At 41.3% G+C, this 19,116-nt stretch overlaps 1 protein-coding gene across 1 annotated transcript; it reads right to left on the reverse strand.

The window, feature by feature from the left end:
• Nucleotides 1-702: 702 nt before the first annotated feature.
• Nucleotides 703-7,201, reverse strand: LOC130430802 (vitellogenin-like). The gene is made up of 28 exons (XM_056759965.1): nt 7,147-7,201; nt 7,033-7,053; nt 6,765-6,916; nt 6,385-6,636; nt 6,147-6,308; nt 5,917-6,065; nt 5,682-5,832; nt 5,430-5,587; nt 5,175-5,340; nt 4,942-5,067; nt 4,639-4,857; nt 4,349-4,566; nt 4,163-4,260; nt 3,925-4,049; nt 3,739-3,840; nt 3,518-3,637; nt 3,242-3,428; nt 3,061-3,163; nt 2,784-2,969; nt 2,598-2,700; nt 2,305-2,509; nt 1,965-2,227; nt 1,836-1,877; nt 1,669-1,746; nt 1,393-1,599; nt 1,171-1,313; nt 945-1,083; nt 703-863 (listed from the first exon to the last, which is right to left on the reverse strand). The coding sequence occupies exons 1-28, from the start codon at nt 7,184-7,186 to the stop codon at nt 741-743; spliced, it is 4,038 nt and encodes a 1,345-aa protein (XP_056615943.1). The 5' UTR covers nt 7,187-7,201; the 3' UTR covers nt 703-740.
• Between the last annotated feature and the right edge of the window lie 11,915 nt (nt 7,202-19,116).

The raw sequence follows: 19,116 nt of genomic DNA on the forward strand, positions 1-19,116 counted from the left end.
TTCCATGAAATACACTAAGTTTTAAATCTTTGTCATGCCTGTATTGCTACAGAATACATATGTTAGTGCACTAGAGTCATTTGGATTACTTTTAGGATCACAGAGATATTTTTCAGCAAATCTTTATTCGTGTTCATCTAAATAAAGAAAATCATCTACATCTGGAATAGCATGAAGGTGAGAATTAATGAGACATTTTTTGGGGGCTGTACGTTATTGTTATTAATGTTGTTATTTAATTGTTGTATAAGGTAAGGGCTATAATATTATAGAAAGTAATATGTTTGAGATTGTGAGATTAACAGCTGGTCTCACACTCTAAGCAAGTATCACTTACTTATGAATGAATTTAATAGAGAAAAATACCTAGATATTCTAAAGTATATTAAAATCATGACCATAATATATTTTTCATCTTGAGGTTTCATCAATTGAAGGGTTATCAATGTAAAATGGGTTAATGTAAAAGTTTTACAGAGTTTAAAACTAAACACACAGAAACCTTTGCTACACCATTGCACCCTGCCGTTGGACTGATATTAACGTTCCACCCATTTTATAATGTAAATTGTAAAATAAAAGCAATTCACACATCACTAAAATGCAGAACATTTATTAATTGTACATTAAATAGATTCCAATACATGTAACATGTTTCATTAAACGGTCAACAACAACAACAAAAACTTCAGAAACACTGTTCCAGTCTTCAGAAGTAAATTCTGAATCACACTTTTTTGTTACTCCTTCAGATGGTTCTTAAGCCAGGTCAAAAAATCTTCATCAATGTGAATAGAAAGAGTTCCATCCGGATTGATGGGAACAGCGTAGGGAAGATGAATGGCCATTCTTGACAGTGTCATCTAGAGAAGCAGAATCAAAATAAGTTAGTTGTTTTTGTGTCATATCTTAAACAATAGAAGGACAAACTATCAGCTTCTCACCTGTGGAATCCTAGCAATGACATTCAGAGTCCTTTGAGTTGGCAAGGCTGCAGTCAGTTCAATCTCTTTCTCACTGTTCATGACTCTTTCGAGGTTGAATCCCGCCTTGAGAGCTGCCATAGGGATATGCTTAGACAGCCTAATTGAGAAGTGGTACGAAGAGAAAAGATAATAAGTGCATTTCCTTTTTAAAATAGCTCAAGAATTTGAAGTATATTAAAATTACTTTTTAGCATAAGTGGTGACAATGATTGGAATCCTTTCCCATTCCACCTCCAGACGGGCAGCAGGGAATTCTCCAAGAACACCAGCTTCAGCTTTGGCAATGACTGAATATTGTTGACACTCTGGACCCCAGGCAACCTTGGCCTGAAAAGAACATTTGTGCTGTGTTGAAATAATTCAATAATTGATCATATTTATAGAATCACAAGAGTTCCAGCCTTACAGTGACTTTGTGCTTGCTCAGCAGGACACCATCAGCACAGATCTTCATGTTGTCATTTTCAGCAATTGAGGAAACAATAAGCTGCACTCTTGCTGTTGACTTGTCAAAGTAAGCACCAAGTTGGTAGCCCAACAGTTTGTGGTCAACTCTTACAGCACGGGCAATAATAGCAAAAACAGGTGGAGCAGCATTTCCAAGGAACTTATCCTGAAAACATAAATTGAACATTTTAGGGCTACGTATTCATTTTTTTTATTATGAACATCACAGACTCACTTGTTTCTGTATGGCCTCAAAACTAGATGCTGCACTTCCACTGCTTACTGCCTTTGAGGCTCTATGGGGTGCCATGTACTGTAACCCAAATTATATTTTACAAGTGAAATAACAGATTTAAAGAAACAAAATAACAAAATTCTTTACAATCGTAATTATTTAGTTACCCGATTTTTGTGGAATTTCCTGAATGGTTCAGTGATGGTAGCCTAAACATACATATATAAGAATGAATACAAATGTTTTTGTAAATGATATATGATATCTAATGAACAGGAAACATCTCATGTTCTTACTTCAGTTAAGCGAGAGCTGGACATTGAGGAGCTTGAACTGCTGGAACTGCTGCGGCTACTTCTGCTGCTGCTGCTGCTGCTACTTTTAGAAGAAACAGGAGCATTTTTGGCTTCAGCGTCCAGGATTTCCCTCAGTTTCATCAGGATGGTCTTTCCCTCTGGAGTTTCCTCATCAACAAGGTTGATTTGCTTAAGGAGTCTCTCAGCAGCTCTAGGACCAACTTGAACCTCAAGCTCCAGTCTTTCAACTGCAGGACCATCACCTGCAAGTAACATGGCAAACAATTAATGATCCTTTTCCTGGGGAAAAATGAAATTTAAAAGAGAATTGAAAGAATACCTCTGGCCACTGCAGCACGCACTGAGTGCTTTCCTAATATATAGAAGAGAGTAGCATTCTTGATAAAAGCAGCATTGTGTGAGTGCACCTCAACGCATCCCTTGATTTCAATATATGGGACGACAAGACAGAGGGTCTTGTGTAGTGGAGCAGGAGCTCTCAGAGGAACCTCAGCTGACATATCATACCCAGTTATCTCAGAAGACTGAAAAGAAAAAGAAAGCTTTGAGTTAATAAATACTCAAAAGTTTTCTTTACATATCTAAGTCCAGAGAAACCTTAGATCAGCTTACAATAGGTGTGTGGTAGTTTTGCACAGACAACTCAGGTACCAAGGGAACAATCCTCTCAGAAGCAGGGTTTTCAATATTTCTGACCACAGCAAAAGTTTCAAAGCTGTCGAAAAAAGATGGTAAACTTCTATCAACCAGAAGAAATTTCATTCAACATTTTAGCCACGTCAGTTTAACTGGTTTTACCTCATGTCAGCAATATGTTCAGGAACATCAACAGGCAGGGCCTCCACCTTGTAGTTGCCCTTGAGAATGTCAGCTCTAGCAGCTATTTTTCCAGGGAGGATTGTACGGATCTTTCCTTTGGCCATTACAGCAGCTTGGATGAAGGCAGTGTTTATTCCCATCACAGCAAAAGTCTGCAGAGCAACACTGAAAATAGAGGGGAGGTTGTGTTTGAAAATTGCTATTTTTTTCATATTTTACCATATTCATATTCATGTATGCAGCTATTACTGTTTACCTTGGTCTAGCTTCAGCTACCAGTTGAACATCAGTCCTTTTCAGCTGCTCAAGAGTGAATGTCTCCAGCTGCTCCGGAAGAGGAGGTGTAATAGTGGCCTTCACTGGAGGAATGAACAGCACAACATGAAAATGTTGTCTCATAAACTTGGAAAGAACATGAAAAAAAGCTAAATATTCACCATTGACAGTTGCAGCAGCAACAGCCGCAGTGTAAAAACTGAACTCCATGGGCACACCAGCTGCTGTTGGAAAGATACGACGCACTTCGGCTGCTAGCAGAGGTTTGGCATACTGCATGGCAATTCCTTCCTGCAATGCTTTAAGGGCTTCCTTCAAAAGTTCACGTGGTCTGGATCCAGTGGCAAGCTAGGGAATGGTATTTATGAGAAATATATTTTTTTTGTAATCTGTACCCTACAGTAATGAGAGAGGGGACATAAAATACATCACAATACCGGTATTGCTTCTTCAATGACAGTCTTGTCAATGTTGACAAAAGCCACTTCTTGTCCAAATAACTTGACGTAGGCTGAAGCCAATGGCTGATTTGTTGGCAGAGCTTTCCAGTTAGTGAGCTTGAGAAGTTGAAATGAAAGCATGATGTAAATTGTAAAAAATGCATTTTGCCTATAAGTACAAATAGTCCAAACAGTTAAATAGACATTAGACAACTTACTGCTCTCAAAGTGCGCTTTACTTTTGTGATACGGTCAACACTTTCATCAGCAGCAGGAGATTGCAGAAGAGCCTCTTGGATTCCTTCCGTTCGTACACCAATCTTTTTTCAAAATATTCTATTATATCTTAAGAAATTTGATACGGACATTTTTAAACAAAAAGAAAAAGGTTTTCGGAGCCCCACCTCAAAAACATCAGCAGCAGCTCCAGCCAGGTAGGCACGTGCTTTAGCTACAACAGCTCTGGGCAGGATGGTGGCGGCATCATTGATCATGTAGGCACTACCAGCAGCTCCAATCATTAGAGGAGCTTCACATCGATAGAGAAACCAATTGAATGAATAGTCAATAGAAAGATTTTATAAAATGCTTGTGGTTGCTGTTTATCACTGAATACGATGATTTACAGTGGCTGTGACGTACTATGATAGATGTCCAGTGTAAGAGCTCTGCTGAAACGGAAACTAAGTCTGTCCAACTTGGGGCTCAAGAGCTTGATGGCAACACTAGCTGCTCCAGCACTAAAAATGAAAAACCATGATCACATCAAGGCTTGTGTTCAAATGAAGCAATAAAATATTGATTTAACTTTAAGTAAGTTATTCTTACACAGCTGCCATATCAGGAGCAGTGATTTTGGTCAAGGACTTGATGTGAGAATAGGCAAAGCTTGCCACATGCATGTTTGGCTCAATCCTCAAAGCACCAGCAAGACTGGAAACAAGAGCCACGGAGGGTTTTGTCTCAAACAACACAATGCAAGCAATCATGCGCACTTCAGGGTGGAGAGCTCTGTCCAATAAGATCTGCAAAGCCACTGGCTGAACCTGAGGCGAGAAACAAGATAAGTTTACTGCTGTCCGTTTTTTAATAAGGTTTCAACAACATGTGATATTTACCAGTTTGGGCTCTTTTTTGGCAATATTTCTCAGTGCCAACATGGCATCAACCTGGACTCTAATGGGCAGAGTAGTAGCAGCAGTTCTCAGTCCTGGCAGAAGCTTCATGATTGTTTTAAGACTAGCAGGGTGACCGGCATTGCCCAGAACTTTCAGAACCAATGAGATTTCAGGAAAGTCATTCTTGGCAATGGCATTTGCAGCCATATCATGGATTGGCTGAGGGTTTGAATGCACATACAATTAGAAAATATAATAAATGACAAATGTTATCAAAATATAAGGATGGATTGATGTGTTTACTCTGAGGAGCTCAACAGGGCAGTTGGGTATTGCAATACAGTGCTTGGCGATCATAGAACCATATCCAAGCATGACCACTTCACGCACTGCTGGGATTGTGGCGATTTTCTCATGCACAGCCAAACTCTGTTTGAAAAGATTTTATATATTAACCTTTAAACATGCTCAGCTCTCGCTATATTTGTTATTTCTCATTTTTTCAACTAATTGTAAAATTGTAAAAATGTACCCACAGCAGTCAACTGGATAGTTTCCAAATCAGAAGTGACCATTTGCAGAGCCATCACAAGAGCCTGAATGAATTCAGGAATGGTAAGTTCATGAGCCAGAAACTTCTCCTTAATGAACTTTACAATGACTGGTGTGCCAACAGCGGGAAGAGCTTCCAGAAGCCAGCGCCTAACAAAACAACGTTTTAGTTAAATAATAAAATAAACTGCTCCAGTGAACTATTGTATATTGTAAAATAATGTTAATTGTAAATGTACCTGTAAATAGGTTGGTCCTTAAATTGAGCCCAGATAGCCTCAATGTTCTCCAGTGTGGCAACACGGAGGAGCTGGATGAGCTGAACGAACTTCAGAGGAGCGTCATCATGGACCATAGCCATATTGTTAGCAACCAAGTGCTTCAGGACCTCTATGATCTAGAACAATAGAAGGCCATATTTAGTGAACGTCTAAACAGTCATTGACATGCACTTTTAAACCTGGATTTTTTTTTTAATTAGGGACTTTAACCTGGGCTGGTGCGTCACTGATCTTCATCAATTGAATGGGTGTCTGAAGAATCTCAGATCCAAACTCATACTGCAGGGATCCACGGTGCAGGTAATCAGCTTTGATGGGAACAACAGGGGTCTTCTCAATCTCAACAAAAGCCAAGGTTTGTCTGGAAAAAACATTCCTCAGCCTTAACATCTTACGAGTGAAACTTGTATGGAATATTTCAACTTAAAGAGAGAACCAGTTATACTTTGCTTCCATCATGGCAGCACCATGTATCTCATTAAGGGGTGAGAACTGATGAACTTCCTTAACTGTTGCTTCAGTGATCAGAACACCGGTGGCAGCTGGTTTCATGATGTAGTTGTAAGATGCTGTTTCAATCAAACTCTTGACTCTCTGTTGATAGAGAAAACATTTTAACAACATTTTTATTCGAATCACTAAATCCATACTTTTTTCTCCAGTCTTTTGCATTACCCGTGTGCATTCAGCACATCTTTCTGCGTATGCCAAGCCAATGTCCTTCATGATTCTTTCCTGACAGTGGCTGAGGTCCTTAGACTTGGTGACAATAATATGATTGTCCTTTAGATCTTCATTGATGACATATTGTGTCCTGCACACTCCTTGAGTCCCAGCCTTTAAGGAGATAACAAAGAAATTAGTTTGCACATCTCAAAATGGATAAAACATTGCAATTTGATCAATTTCTCACCTCTTGCAGTTCATAGACGTTCTGGGTCTTCTTGAGGTTGAGCTGAAGGATGTTGAGGATTCCTCTGTGCAAGTTCATGACAGTAGGGGACACTCCTGCTGGTGCAAATACCTTTCCAACCACACCATTAGCATACTCAAACTTGATGGGAATCTGAAGTTGAGCGGCCAGTGCTGTGGTTAACTTAGTGGAAGGAACAAAAGGATCCTTGGGCCAGATGCCGCCATACTCAAATAGCAGAGGATCCACAAGCTGAATGGAAACATTTTCACTTAATGGATGGTACGATAATGTTCTTGCTGTTGTAGTACATTTTTGTTTTGCCTCGAAATAAAACTTTAAAAGTTCTGGTTCTAGTTCTAGTTCTTAGTCAAATTTACCTTAATCAGGAAGATATTTTCTGTCACTGCGGAGAGAAGAACCTTGCTGCTGACTTTAATTCCTGCTCTGGCCAGACCTTCTTGAGGGAGGCCGCCCAAGAGCAGAGCCTCATACTTGTACACATAGGTCTTGTCAACGGCAAACTCTGGAACTAAAAATAATTGAGCCCATTATTGTGGTTAATTATGTAATTAATAACTACTTTAAACAAGCAAAAAAATCATTAAAAACGTACCAATAAACTAACAAAAAAGTCATTAAACTTACCAAGATTAATCTGTTGACAAGCTGAAATAAAAAAGGACAATATACATGAAAAATCACTTTTACTTTTTAAGTAGTTTTCTCATTATATGCTTAAAAATATATAGGTCTACTTACCCACAAGGGCCACAGTCAAGGCAAGCACAACAGCTCTCATGGCTAGAGGTTTGTGAAGAACTACACAAAGATACAGACCTTTTATACTACTTTCTTGCAAACCAAGTGTTATTTTTTAAATTAATTATTAACAGTCAGTCAACTGATTTGTACATAGATATCAATTAGAAGTTAGGTTACCCTGGCCTGTCATGTCATCTTTAAGGCCAATGTCCAGAGTGAAACTCTAATTATTTGTCCTATTTTTATGGGGGAAAATATTTAATGTGGCCAAAGAATGAGTTTGATTTAATATAAAGCTGGCTCCTGAGTTACTTTACAGAACAGATAACACATTTAAAATAAGGATCCATGAATAATCGTGTGTTATTCTCTGAATTAATGCTTAATTCTATATGAACTAATGATAAATGAAGAAATGGATTAAGAACTCATAAAGGGCTTAACCTTAGCTTAAACTGGAGTCATGATGATTCATGTGTTAATACTGGCCAGGTTAACTACATGTTAGGATATGTTTGTTTATGTATTAATTAACACCTGGAGGTAAAGCTTACCAAAACGGCCCTTTAAATAAGAACAAGTTCTTTTGATTACTTGTAATGATTATTTATGATTATATGATTTATTTTATATGAATTACAATGTAAAAAAATTCACACTTTTATTACTTTTAATATATCGTGTCACGCTGGTGCTGCTGGATTAGTTTCATTTGCTGATTTATGTCATTTTTAATGCAAAGATTATATTGTTTGAGTTTTCTTTGTTATGACAACTTGACATAAAGCAATACATCATAATCTGTCAGTGTCTTTGTCATGACAACTTGACATTACCAAGACAACATAACCGGTCATAAATCTGTCATAAACATGTTAATTTGTGCCACTGTAGTTGAAGTCAAGAAAAGTATTCATGACTCTGTTTTAAAACTATTTCACCGAGTATTATCACTAAATGACATTTTAATGCAACATTCTCCAACCCATATGACGTATGTCGTTTGTTCCTTCCTCAAACATGACAAACATTGACTTAATTTGTGCCTCTCCTGGCAGTACGCAAGACTATCACCTACCGTCATTAAAAATGTACATTTTGGGGTATTATTTTGCCAAAATAGCATGTGTTGTGGTTTTATCTCAAAATATGATGATAACTGTGTTTACACAGGCCTGTAGAATAAGCAACACAATAGTATAACAAATAACACAACATATTTTTTATTAAATAACAGAAAACGCAGATACAAAACAGTTAAAATGTTTAAAGCGGCTGTTAAACTTCAGGTTCCATTTGAACAAGTTTCTTTCTGTGTTTTGGATTACCCTTAAAATCAAATCAGAAATAGATTTGATGTTGTGCGATAATTCTTCTGCAGATCTGGGAGCACAACAATTAGATATTAGACACAAAGATGCATCAATTTTTTACTCATTTCAGAGAAGATACGTCTTTATATAGTGCACAATAAGACACCTGTTATAACCAAATAAGGTATAGAAAACAAAGTATGTCAGACAAAGAATGTTTAGTTTAGAATAAACCCCCTTTCTTCACATTAAGTCAGCTGTCCACTGAGTGAGCAGTAAAACCACACATAGGCTACACTTATTCATTCATTTATGTGGGCTTATTATTAATATATGGGAAAAATAATATCTAACAGCTCCCTTGCAACAATGTCATGTGTTAGGAACGACTCACGAGTCAAGTGCAGGTTGCGGAAACTTTATTAATATCCCCGGCAGGGAACAAACAACAGTAGATCTGACAAGATATAGCAATCTGAGAAAAACGGGAACTTGGCAAAGTCACAAAGGCTTGAGCGCTCGGCCGAAAAAACAGGGGACTTCTCTCTGAAGTGAGAAACAGCAAGGGAGTTCAGTCAAGGTAATCCACAAAAAAAAAATGGAGATAAATCCGCCCAACGAAAAACCTCCTGCTGATGGCAGGTAAAGGAACGTAATTCCGCTGACGCGGGCCAAGACCCTTCCACTGTAATGAGGTTCCTTGAGAAGAGAGAAAGTCACCCTCAGTGGCTCTGACGAAGTCCCTGGAGCACAGACTGATTCCCTAGGAGGTTGAAGTGAGTTCCCTTTAGACTAGAGATGAGATCCTGGATTCCTGGAGTATTGACGGTGAGCAAGACAGAGGTAGGTACTTGGTGCGGTCACTCAGCTCAGGAGCCTAGACAAGACAAACGGTTACTGACTTGTAGATCGAACAGGGCAGAACAGGGCAGAACAGGGCAGAACAGGGCAGAACAGGGCAGAACAGGGCAGAACAGGGCAGAACAGGGCAGAACAGGGCAGAACAGGGCAGAACAGGGCAGAACAGGGCAGAACAGGGCAGAACAGGGCAGAACAGGGCAGAACAGGGCTAGACAACCTTCAGTAAAGACCAAAACGGACTGACACAGAACACAAGAAGCACTGGGAATATAAAGGAAAACCCACGGGGAGATAACGAGGAACAGCTGGAGAAAAGAGCGGGAAAATCAGAAAACCAGGTGAATCAAAGAACATAGTAACGAGGAAATTAACAAGGTAACAAGAGGGCGGGTTAAACGAGGAACTCAGACACATGGCAAGAATAACAAAGGACAGAGAAAAAACACCACAAGTACTAGACCCGAGACACAACAGTCATGTACAAAGTTAAACGTGCAGTCTTCTCATGCTTAACATGGTCAACTTGTAAAAAGCTGAGTTGGGCGTATTACGTAGTATTTCTGTGCTCGATACATCCCCGAGCAATCGTAGAGGTTTGAGGAAAGTTATTTTCCAAAATATAAAACTGTTTCGCAAGAACATTTCTTAAAAGCTTTTAGGAAAAGCATGTGAAACTGATGTCTGTGTTTTGTTGAAAATGGGTGCGCACGTGCTTTGATTCAGCCTACCATTTTAAACTCCAAAATAAATAATACTCGCACCGTTTTTGCTACTGTAGAGGGACTAACAAATCCCCCTAGTCAAATTCCGAGGGAAAGGCTGTCTGATGACAAATCCAATGAGCTTGCAACTTTTTTCCTTCAAAAGATCAGTAATATCAGAATGGAAATCGCCAAAGCTCCATGTGGCAGTCAGGTCAGTCTGACTTCAGTACATCAGAAATTATTTACTTTGTTTGAATTTCAGACAATTGATCTCAAAACCCTGGAGGAAACGGTACAGCTTCTTAAGGCATCAACTTGCAGCCTTGACACACTTCCCACATCCTTTTTCAAAAGAGTGATTAACTGTTTGGAAGCAGATCTCCTAAAAGTAGTTAATACCTCACTGCTCTCAGGAACTTTCCCAGAGTCCCTAAAAAATGCCGTTGTCAAACCTCTTCTAAAAAAGGGCAATCTAGACAAAACCTTACTGTCTAACTACAGACCAATATCAAATCTTCCTTTTATGGGCAAGATCATTGAAAAGGTTGTCTTCAATCAGCTGACCAAATTCTTAAACTTAAATGGCTACCTGGACAATTATCAGTCTGGCTTCCGTCAGCATCATAGCACAGACACAGTGCTCATAAAGATAATTAATGATATTCGATTGAATTCTGATTCAGGCAAAATATCAGTTCTGGTTTTACTAGATCTCAGTGCTACTTTTAAGACACGGTAAATCACACCATAATCCTACATAGGCTGGAAAACTGGGTAGGGCTTTCTGGATTGGTACTTAAATGGTTTGGGTCATACCTTAAAGGGAGAGGTTCCTATGTAAACGTAGGAAACCATAAGTCTGACTGGACACCCATGACTTGTGGTGTTCCACAGGGCTCAATTCTTGCTCCGCTCCTCTTCAATTTGTATATGCTCCCACTTGGCCAAATAATCAAAAAGTACCAAATTGCCTACCACAGCTATGCAGACGACACTCAGATCTATCTAGCCCTCTCACCCAATGACTACAGGCCTATTGACTCTATTTGCCAATGCATTGATGAAATGAACAGCTGGATGTGCCAAAACTTCCTTCAGTTAAATAAAAACAAAACTGAAGTCATTGTTTTTGGTAACAAGGATGAAACTAACAAGTTAATTACATACCTTGACTTAAGAGGTCTAAAGACACAAAGTAAGGTAAAAAATCTTGGGGTCATTTTGGAGTCTGACCTTAGTTTCAGCAGTCATGTCAAAGCAATAAGCAGATCAGCCTACTACCATCTCAGAAACATAGCCAGAATCAGATGTTTTGTCTCAAGCCAAGATTTAGAGAAACTAGTTTGTGCTTTCATCACCAGCCGGGTGGATTACTGTAATGGACTCCTTACAGGTCTTCCCAAAAAGACAATCAGACAGCTGCAGCTCATACAGAACGTTGCTGCCAGGATTCTGACCAGAACCAAAAAATCTGAGCATATCACTCCAATCCTCAGGTCCTTACACTGGTTACCAGTTACTTCTAGAATCAACTTCAAAGTATTATTAATTGTCTATAGATCACTTAATGGTCTAGGACCTAAATACATCTCAGATATGTTCATTGAATATAAACCAAACAGACTTCTCAGATCATCAGGATCAAGTCAGTTAGAGATAACAAGGGTTCACTCAAAACAGGGCCAGTCAGCGTTTAGCCATTACACCACCCGTAGCTGGAATCTGCTTCCAGAAGATATCAGACATTCACCAACAGCAGCTACTTTTAAATCCAGATTAAAAACACACTTGTTTAGCTGTGCATTTACAACCTGAGCACTGTGCTTGTTAAAATAAACTGCACTTTTATTTCATATTTATTTTTATTTTGCTCTTATTCTTTTAACATTTTTTTATCAATTTTATTGCTGTTTTACTGTTTCTTAAAAATCTAAAGTTTTTGTGATCTTAAATCATTTGCACTTTAAAGATACATTTTATTTCTTACTGTCAATCATTTTATGTAAAGCACTTTGAAATGCACTTGTGTATGAAATGTGCTATATAAATAAACTTGCCTTGCCTTGCCTACCACTCCCCCCTGTACGCGCCGCATGTTTTCTGAAAAAATCGTAAAGCTGTATCTATCTTTTATAAATGTGATCAAACTAAATACTCTTTAAAGATACGAAGTATGCAATACTACTCTATAGGTACTCAATATTATTAAGAGATTGGCAGAACCCTGCGTGTTACCCCCGCTTTAAAACGTACAAATATTCCAAGTGTACCGAGGTGAAACGATTGATTTATATTAGGAACAGATGCGAAAGCACCATCTTCTGTCTCCTGGTTTCTGCTGTGTTTCCAGATATTCAAATCTGGTGCCAAGTTATGTCAGCCTTAACAGTGAAATATCATTAGTTTCCATCTGTCTCATCACAGACAGCGTCATTGAGTCAGCTTTGAGGATGAAATGCTATTGGCTCTTACCGATTACATGATTCTAATATTGTTTTGTTCGTTTTATGGATTGAATACATGTAACTGTAATTTAACTTGTGTGTTGTGTTTAATGTTTGAGATGTGGTTAGGTTTAGGGTAAGGTGTGGGATAGGGGTTATGTGCTCTTAAAATATCTTTGAATCTTTGACATTGGTAATGTCAAGTTCTCATGACAAAGACACTGACGGGATACTATGTATAACTTTATGTCAAGTTGTCACAACAAAGACAACTCAAATGATGTCAGGTTGTGGTCTAGCTTTTGTTTAAACTAAACTCTGCAAAAAAAGAAACGTCGTCTGACTTTCAACTGTTTTTACTTTCAGTAAACTTAATATGTGTAAATATTTATATAACACTAAAAGAGTCAACACCATAAGACATAAACTAAAAATGTTTCACAGACATGTGACTAACAGAAATAGAATAATGTGTCCCTGAATGAAGGTAGGCTCAAAATCAAAAGTACCAGTCAGTATCTGATGTGGCCACCAGCTGCTTGAAGTACTGCAGTGCATCTCCTCCTCATGGACTGGACCATATTTGTCAGCTCTTGCTGTGAGATGTTACCCCACTCTTTCACCAAGGCACTTGCAAGTTCCTGGACATTTCTGGGGGGAATGGCCCTAGCCCTCACCCTGCGATCCAACAGGTCCCAGACGTCCTCAATGGGCTCTTCGCTGGCCATGGCAGAACACTGACATTGCTGTCATGCAGAAACTCACGCACAGAACGAGCAGTATGGCTGGTGGCATTGTCCTGCTGGAGGATCATGTCCGGATGAGCATGCATAAAGGGTACCAAATGAGGGAGGAGGATGTCTTCCCTGTACCGCAAGGCATTGAGATTGCCTGCAATGACAACAAGCTCAGTCCGATGGTGATGTGATATACCGCCCCAGACCATGACGGACCCCCCCCCTCCAAATCGATCCCTCTCCAGTGTACAGGCCTCGGTGTAACGCTCATTCCTTCGACGATAAACACAAATCCGTCCATCACCCCTGTGAGACAAAACCGTGACTCATCAGTGAACAGCACTTTTTGCCACTCCTGTCTGGTTTAGCGAAGGCGGGTTTGTGCCCATAGGCAGCGTTGTTGCTGGTGATGTCTGGTAAGAAACTGCCTTACAACAGGCCTACAAGCCTTCAGTCCAGCCTCTCTCAGCCTATTGCGGACAGTCTGAGCACTGATGGAGGGATTGTTTGTTCCTGGTGTGACTCGGGCAGTTGTTGTGGCCATCCTGTACCTGTCACGAAGGTGTGATATTCGGATGTACCGATCCTGTGCAGGTGTTGTTACACGTGGTCTTCCACTGCGAGGATGATCAGCTGCCCTTCCTGTCTCCCTGTAGCGCTGTCTTAGGCGTCTCACAGTGCGGACATGGCAATTTATTGCCCTAGCCACATCAGCAGTCCTCATGCCTCCCTGCAGCATGCCTATTGCACGTTCACGCAGATTAGCAGGGACCCTGGGCATCTTTCTTTGGGTGTTTTTCACAGTCGGTAGACAAGTCTCTATAGTGTCCTGCGTTTTTAGAACTGTGACCTTAAATGCCTACTCTCTGTAAGCTGTTAAGGTCTTAATGACCATTCCACAGGTGCATGTTAATTAATTGATTATGGTTAATTGAACATGCATGGAAAACATTGTTTAAACCCTTTACATTGAAGATCTGTAAAGTTATTTGGATTTTTACAACATTATTGTTGAAATACACAGTCCTGAAAAAGGGACGTTTCTTTTTTTGCTGAGTTTAGTAACTTTGTATTAGCACCTATTGTATTATTGCTCCTGTATGACATATCACGTATTGCTCCTTGAACTCATTGTAAGTCACTTTGGATAAAAGCGTCTGCTTAATGACTAAATGTAAATTTTGCATTAAAAATGACATAAATCAGCGAATGTCACATAATGACAGTTGTCATAAACATGCATTAAGTCTTCTTCATATTCATGACATGTGTCATTTCATGTTTCCCCTCCTTTTCCCAGTCCGACTTCCCTCTTCTCGCCAATCCCTTGGTTCACTTTCTGCCACTGGGGCATCGGGCAAGCCTGTGCCTGTGGTTTGTTGTTGCCGGGCACTTTATTGTCCGCTGTCCGGCGATGGAGTTCTGTACGTCGATCGGGTTCTGTCCTCGATCAAGCTGGCCTGTACCAAGTACCTGTTATTACAAAGAGGGGTACCTATCAGTCCTTTGTGGATTCAGGCTTTAACCAAACCTCAATTCTCCTAGGCCTGATTAATGGTGGACGAAGATGACAGAGTTGTTGATACAATCCTGGAAAAGATGGTCCTGGAGCAGTTTGTAGAGCGGCTGCCAAATAAGGCCACCCAATGGGTCCAGTGCCACCGGCAGAAGTCTCTGACGCAGGCCATCTAGTTGGCAGTATATTCTGTGTTTAGACTACCGCAAGGTGAACACTGTGTCAAAGTTTGTCGCATATCCAATGCCGCGAATTAACTGAATTCCGAACTGCTTGATCGGTTAGGTTCTGCTCGCTTTAATTCTAAACTGGATTTGACAAAAGGGTATTTGCAGATCCCCTTGCTCCTCTCCTCCTTTTCCCCTCTCCTCCTCTTTCTCCTCTGAATTTACTCTTCCTTTACTTTTGCAGACAGATGCGTCAGACAGTGGCCGATGCTGTATATCAGCTCTCGCAAGCTCTCGTGGAGAGCGATGATGTACAACACCATTGAAAAAGATTACCTGGCGATCAGGTGAGGCGTGCTCACCCTCCACTATTATCTCCTGGGGCGGGAGTTCGACCTCTGTTCAGAACACACGACCCTCCAATGGCTCAACCGCATGAAATATACCACCGCACGGATCACCCGTTGGTATCTCGCACTACAGCCATTTAAATTTGGTGTGAGCATTTAAAGGTAGGAAGGTAGGAAGGCTTCAAGGCATGTCCGAATCCAATGTTTTCTTTCCTCCAGTCGTCAGTATTATGCCTATCATTCCTTGTTTTGGCCACTAGTGGCTTCCATTGTGTAATTGTTTGGTCCCTTTTTCCATTTTTTGATTAGATCTATTGGTTTAACCTGTGTCTTTGTTCACTTTGCTTAATAGGCTGCCTCTTACAGCAGATACCCGAGTTCAAGCCTGGGTCTTGACAAAAACACAGAGCCATCATGAACCCAGACGCAGCCCGCACCCAGGATCTCATCGGCTTGTTGTCTCACCATGGTGATGCAGTTGAGTTTTTAACTCAATGTTCTCTTACCTTTGAAATACAACCTTCCATTTTTCCTACCGACCGATCAAGGATAGCATACATTATCACCTTGCTGTCCGGGAGAGCCCTGGCCTGGGGAACTGCTGTATGGTAGGCCCAAAGTTCTAGTTGCTCCAGCTACGCTGCCTTTTCTGAGGAGATTAAGCTGGTCTTTCAACACCCCACCAGTGGCCCAGAATAACAACAGAACCTTCAACAAGGCCAATGTAGTGTGGCAGATTATTCTATCCAGTTCCGCACTATTGCAGCAAGGAGTAGCTGGAACAATGAGGCTCTGTTGATATGTTTCCTGAGGGGCCTCTCCGATCCTCTTCAAGATGAACTTGCTGCTCGGAGCCATCAGAAGATCTCGAGTCCGTCATCAAATTAGCATATTGACTTGACAACCGCCTGAGAGAGAGGGAACTAAATCGTAGACCTCCCCCAGCCAGTCCCAGCTCTGAGTCCTCTCCTTCGTCACCACAAGTATTTGCAGAGCCAATGCAGCTAGGGGGCACACATATCTCCCACGCAGAAAGGGATCACCTAATGATCCCTTCCTGAGAGACCGCTGTTACCTGTATTGTGGCAAATCTGGCCATTTCTGCTCTGCCTGTCCTGAGCTCCTGGGAAACGTCCCGTCCTGTGCAGATCAGGGAGGACTGTAACGGGAAACATAAGCTCCTTCCATCCTTCCAATTCCCATTTGCTCCTATCAGTCACCCACTCTTGGGGCAACCAAGAGCTACCCCTTCGAGCTTTGGTAGATTCTGATGCAGCAGGAAATTTTATGGACTGTGTCTGGTCACTTAGGAAACAATGTTCCCATGCACTCTCAAACTACTCCCTTTAGGATCACTACACTTGATGGGAGACCACTGGGACTAGGTCTAGTTACACAATTTACTGCCCCCCTTCGACTTTAAATTTCTGTACATAAGAAAATGTTAAGCTTTCATCTCATTCAATCTCCCGAGTTACCCCTGGCTCCACAGCCACAACCCTCACATTGACTGGTCCGTGGAGTCTATCTACCAACGGGCCCCTATATGCCATGCCACGTGTATTTTCTCGAGTTCCCCTTACCCCTCTTCTCAGAGTTTACAATCCATTGACCTGTCCAGAGTCCCTAAGTGCTTCCATGGCCTCAAATGTGTATTCAGTAAACAGAAGACTACCACATTACCACCTCACTGACCTTATGACTGCACCATTGACCTGCTCCCAGGCACTTGTCTACCCAGGGGCCAGATCTTCTTTGACTTCTCCTAAACGGGGCGCTATGGACTCTTACATCAAGAAAGCTCTAGCAGCGGGGCTTATTCGTCCATCTACCTCACCTGCAGGTGCTGGATTTTTCTTTGTGGTCAAAAAAGATCAAGGACTATGCCCTCGTATTGATTACTGGGGCATCAACAGCGTCATTGTTCATAACCGGTACCCCGTGTCTCTCATGGCCACAGCGTTGGAGTTGCTTCAAGGAGGATCCTTCTTCACTTAACTTGACCTGCGTAATGCATTCCATCTGGTGCGAATCAGGCAAAGAGATGAATGGAAAACAGCTTTTAATACACCCACTGGCCATTATGAATATTTAGTGATGCCACTTGGCCTGACCAATGCCCCAGCTGTGTTTCAAGCCCTTATCAACGATGTGCTCAGGGATATCCTCAACCTATTTGTATTTGTTTATTTGGACAACATCCTCATCTTCTCTACCTCTCTCCAAGAACATATGGAGCATATCAGAGAAGTCCTTAAATGCCTCCTGGACAACAACCTGTATGTAAAGCCTGAAAAATGTGAATTTCATGATTCTTGGGTTCAGTTTAGTGATAGGTACAGGCAGTAGCCGACCCCACGTCCCTTAAGGAGGTTTAACGGTTCAGTTCAGGAGATGTCAGTACATTTGTTAAATCACACTAACCGGATCTATGCCTACCTGACAGAGAAACCAAGCATGTATAGTAAAGATAAACTGACAGTGTATACATCTATACATGCCTGCATATAATAAACATGGCAACCGTTACCAAATGCATTTAATTGAACACAAACCTGAAACATAACTTGAGCCTTCTCACTATTGCCTCTCCCTTTATACTAATGCACTTGTGACAACTAAAGAAAAAGAGATGTCAAGCAGATTCCTTTATGTTTAGTTTCTGGCCGATAGTTAATGTCTTGGTTACGTCTGTAACCTCATTTCCCTGATGGAGGGAACGAGATGTTGTGTCGAGAACAACAGATGGGGTTTCGCCCTTGAGAACCAATCAACTCTGACTACTATAGAAAAGGCCAATGAAATTTGGCGAATGAAATTTGCATGCCGGTCTCCGCCCCCGGATGTCCGGTATAAAACGAAGCCGGTGTGCAGCATTCATTTACCTTTTGTTCTGAAGAGCCTGAGAGCCTCTCATGACTGCAGCAGAATACGATACGTGTTTGTGGCATAAGGGACACAACGTCTCATTCCCTCCATCAGGGAACTGAGGTTACAGACGTAACCAAGACGTTCCCTTTCTGTGGCATAAGGGACACAACGTCTCATTCCCTCCATCAGGGAACTGAGGTTACAGACGTAACCAAGACATTCCCTTTCTGTCGGTCTCTCAACGTTGTGTCGAGAACGACAGATTGAGTTACCTATGGAAAATGCCACAACGCTGTATCGCGTCATAATCTCTAGCGAAGCGCTGGTACCAGGCCCGGGAGTGTCAGCTCGAAGCTTTCGCGAAACTGTAACCTTCCAGTGTGGTGGTCGGGGGGTTCCAGAGCTTTCTTGGAGAAAGATGGGTACAGCCCTGACCGGTAACTTTTCACGGAGGCCTTAACTCTCTACTGCCGAGAGGCAATCCGGCTCGGGTTTACACCTAGTGCAGCTTTCCTGTAGCTCAGTGGGTAGAGCATTGCACTAACAACGCAAGAATATGGGTTCAATCCCAGGGGATTGCAAATACAATAATGTTATATAATACAATAATGTAAAATGTATAGAATGAAGCAATGTAAGTCACTTTGGATAAAAGTGTCTGCCAAATGCCTAAATGTAAATGTAAATGTAAGCGCAACTTCCTTAATTGGGGATGCGCTGCAGAGGCCACCTCCTACCCGTGGGGTGGAATATGGTGGACATAGGTATGGTCTCGTCCTTGGCGGAGAACACATAGAACGTGCGGACTGAGTAGTTAACCGCGAGTTGGAGGTCCACCTGGGGAAGCTCATGGGTTACCAGGAGTGGGAACCATTCTCATGAGGATACATCAGACGGAACAGCCCACGGAGGGGGTGTTATAGACGTCCGGTAGCACTAGGTCCGGTTAGAGCTATCTGTGATAGTTCATATGGTGTCCCGGCCTAAGGGGGAAGGCTGCTCTG

The sequence above is a fragment of the Triplophysa dalaica genome, chromosome 10 (genome assembly GCF_015846415.1).
Source record: "Triplophysa dalaica isolate WHDGS20190420 chromosome 10, ASM1584641v1, whole genome shotgun sequence".
Classification (NCBI taxonomy): domain Eukaryota; kingdom Metazoa; phylum Chordata; class Actinopteri; order Cypriniformes; family Nemacheilidae; genus Triplophysa; species Triplophysa dalaica.

Bases quoted from the DNA above. Each gene is read 5' to 3' on its own strand.
- LOC130430802 (XM_056759965.1), bottom strand. From the start codon at position 7,186: ATGAGAGCTGTTGTGCTTGCCTTGACTGTGGCCCTTGTGG. The intron at 4,567-4,638 runs GTAAATATCACA...TTCTCGCCTCAG, and splicing joins CCAAAAAAGAGCCCAAACTG to GTTCAGCCAGTGGCTTTGCA. The intron at 2,701-2,783 runs GTAAAACCAGTT...TTTTTTCGACAG, and splicing joins GAACATATTGCTGACATGAG to CTTTGAAACTTTTGCTGTGG.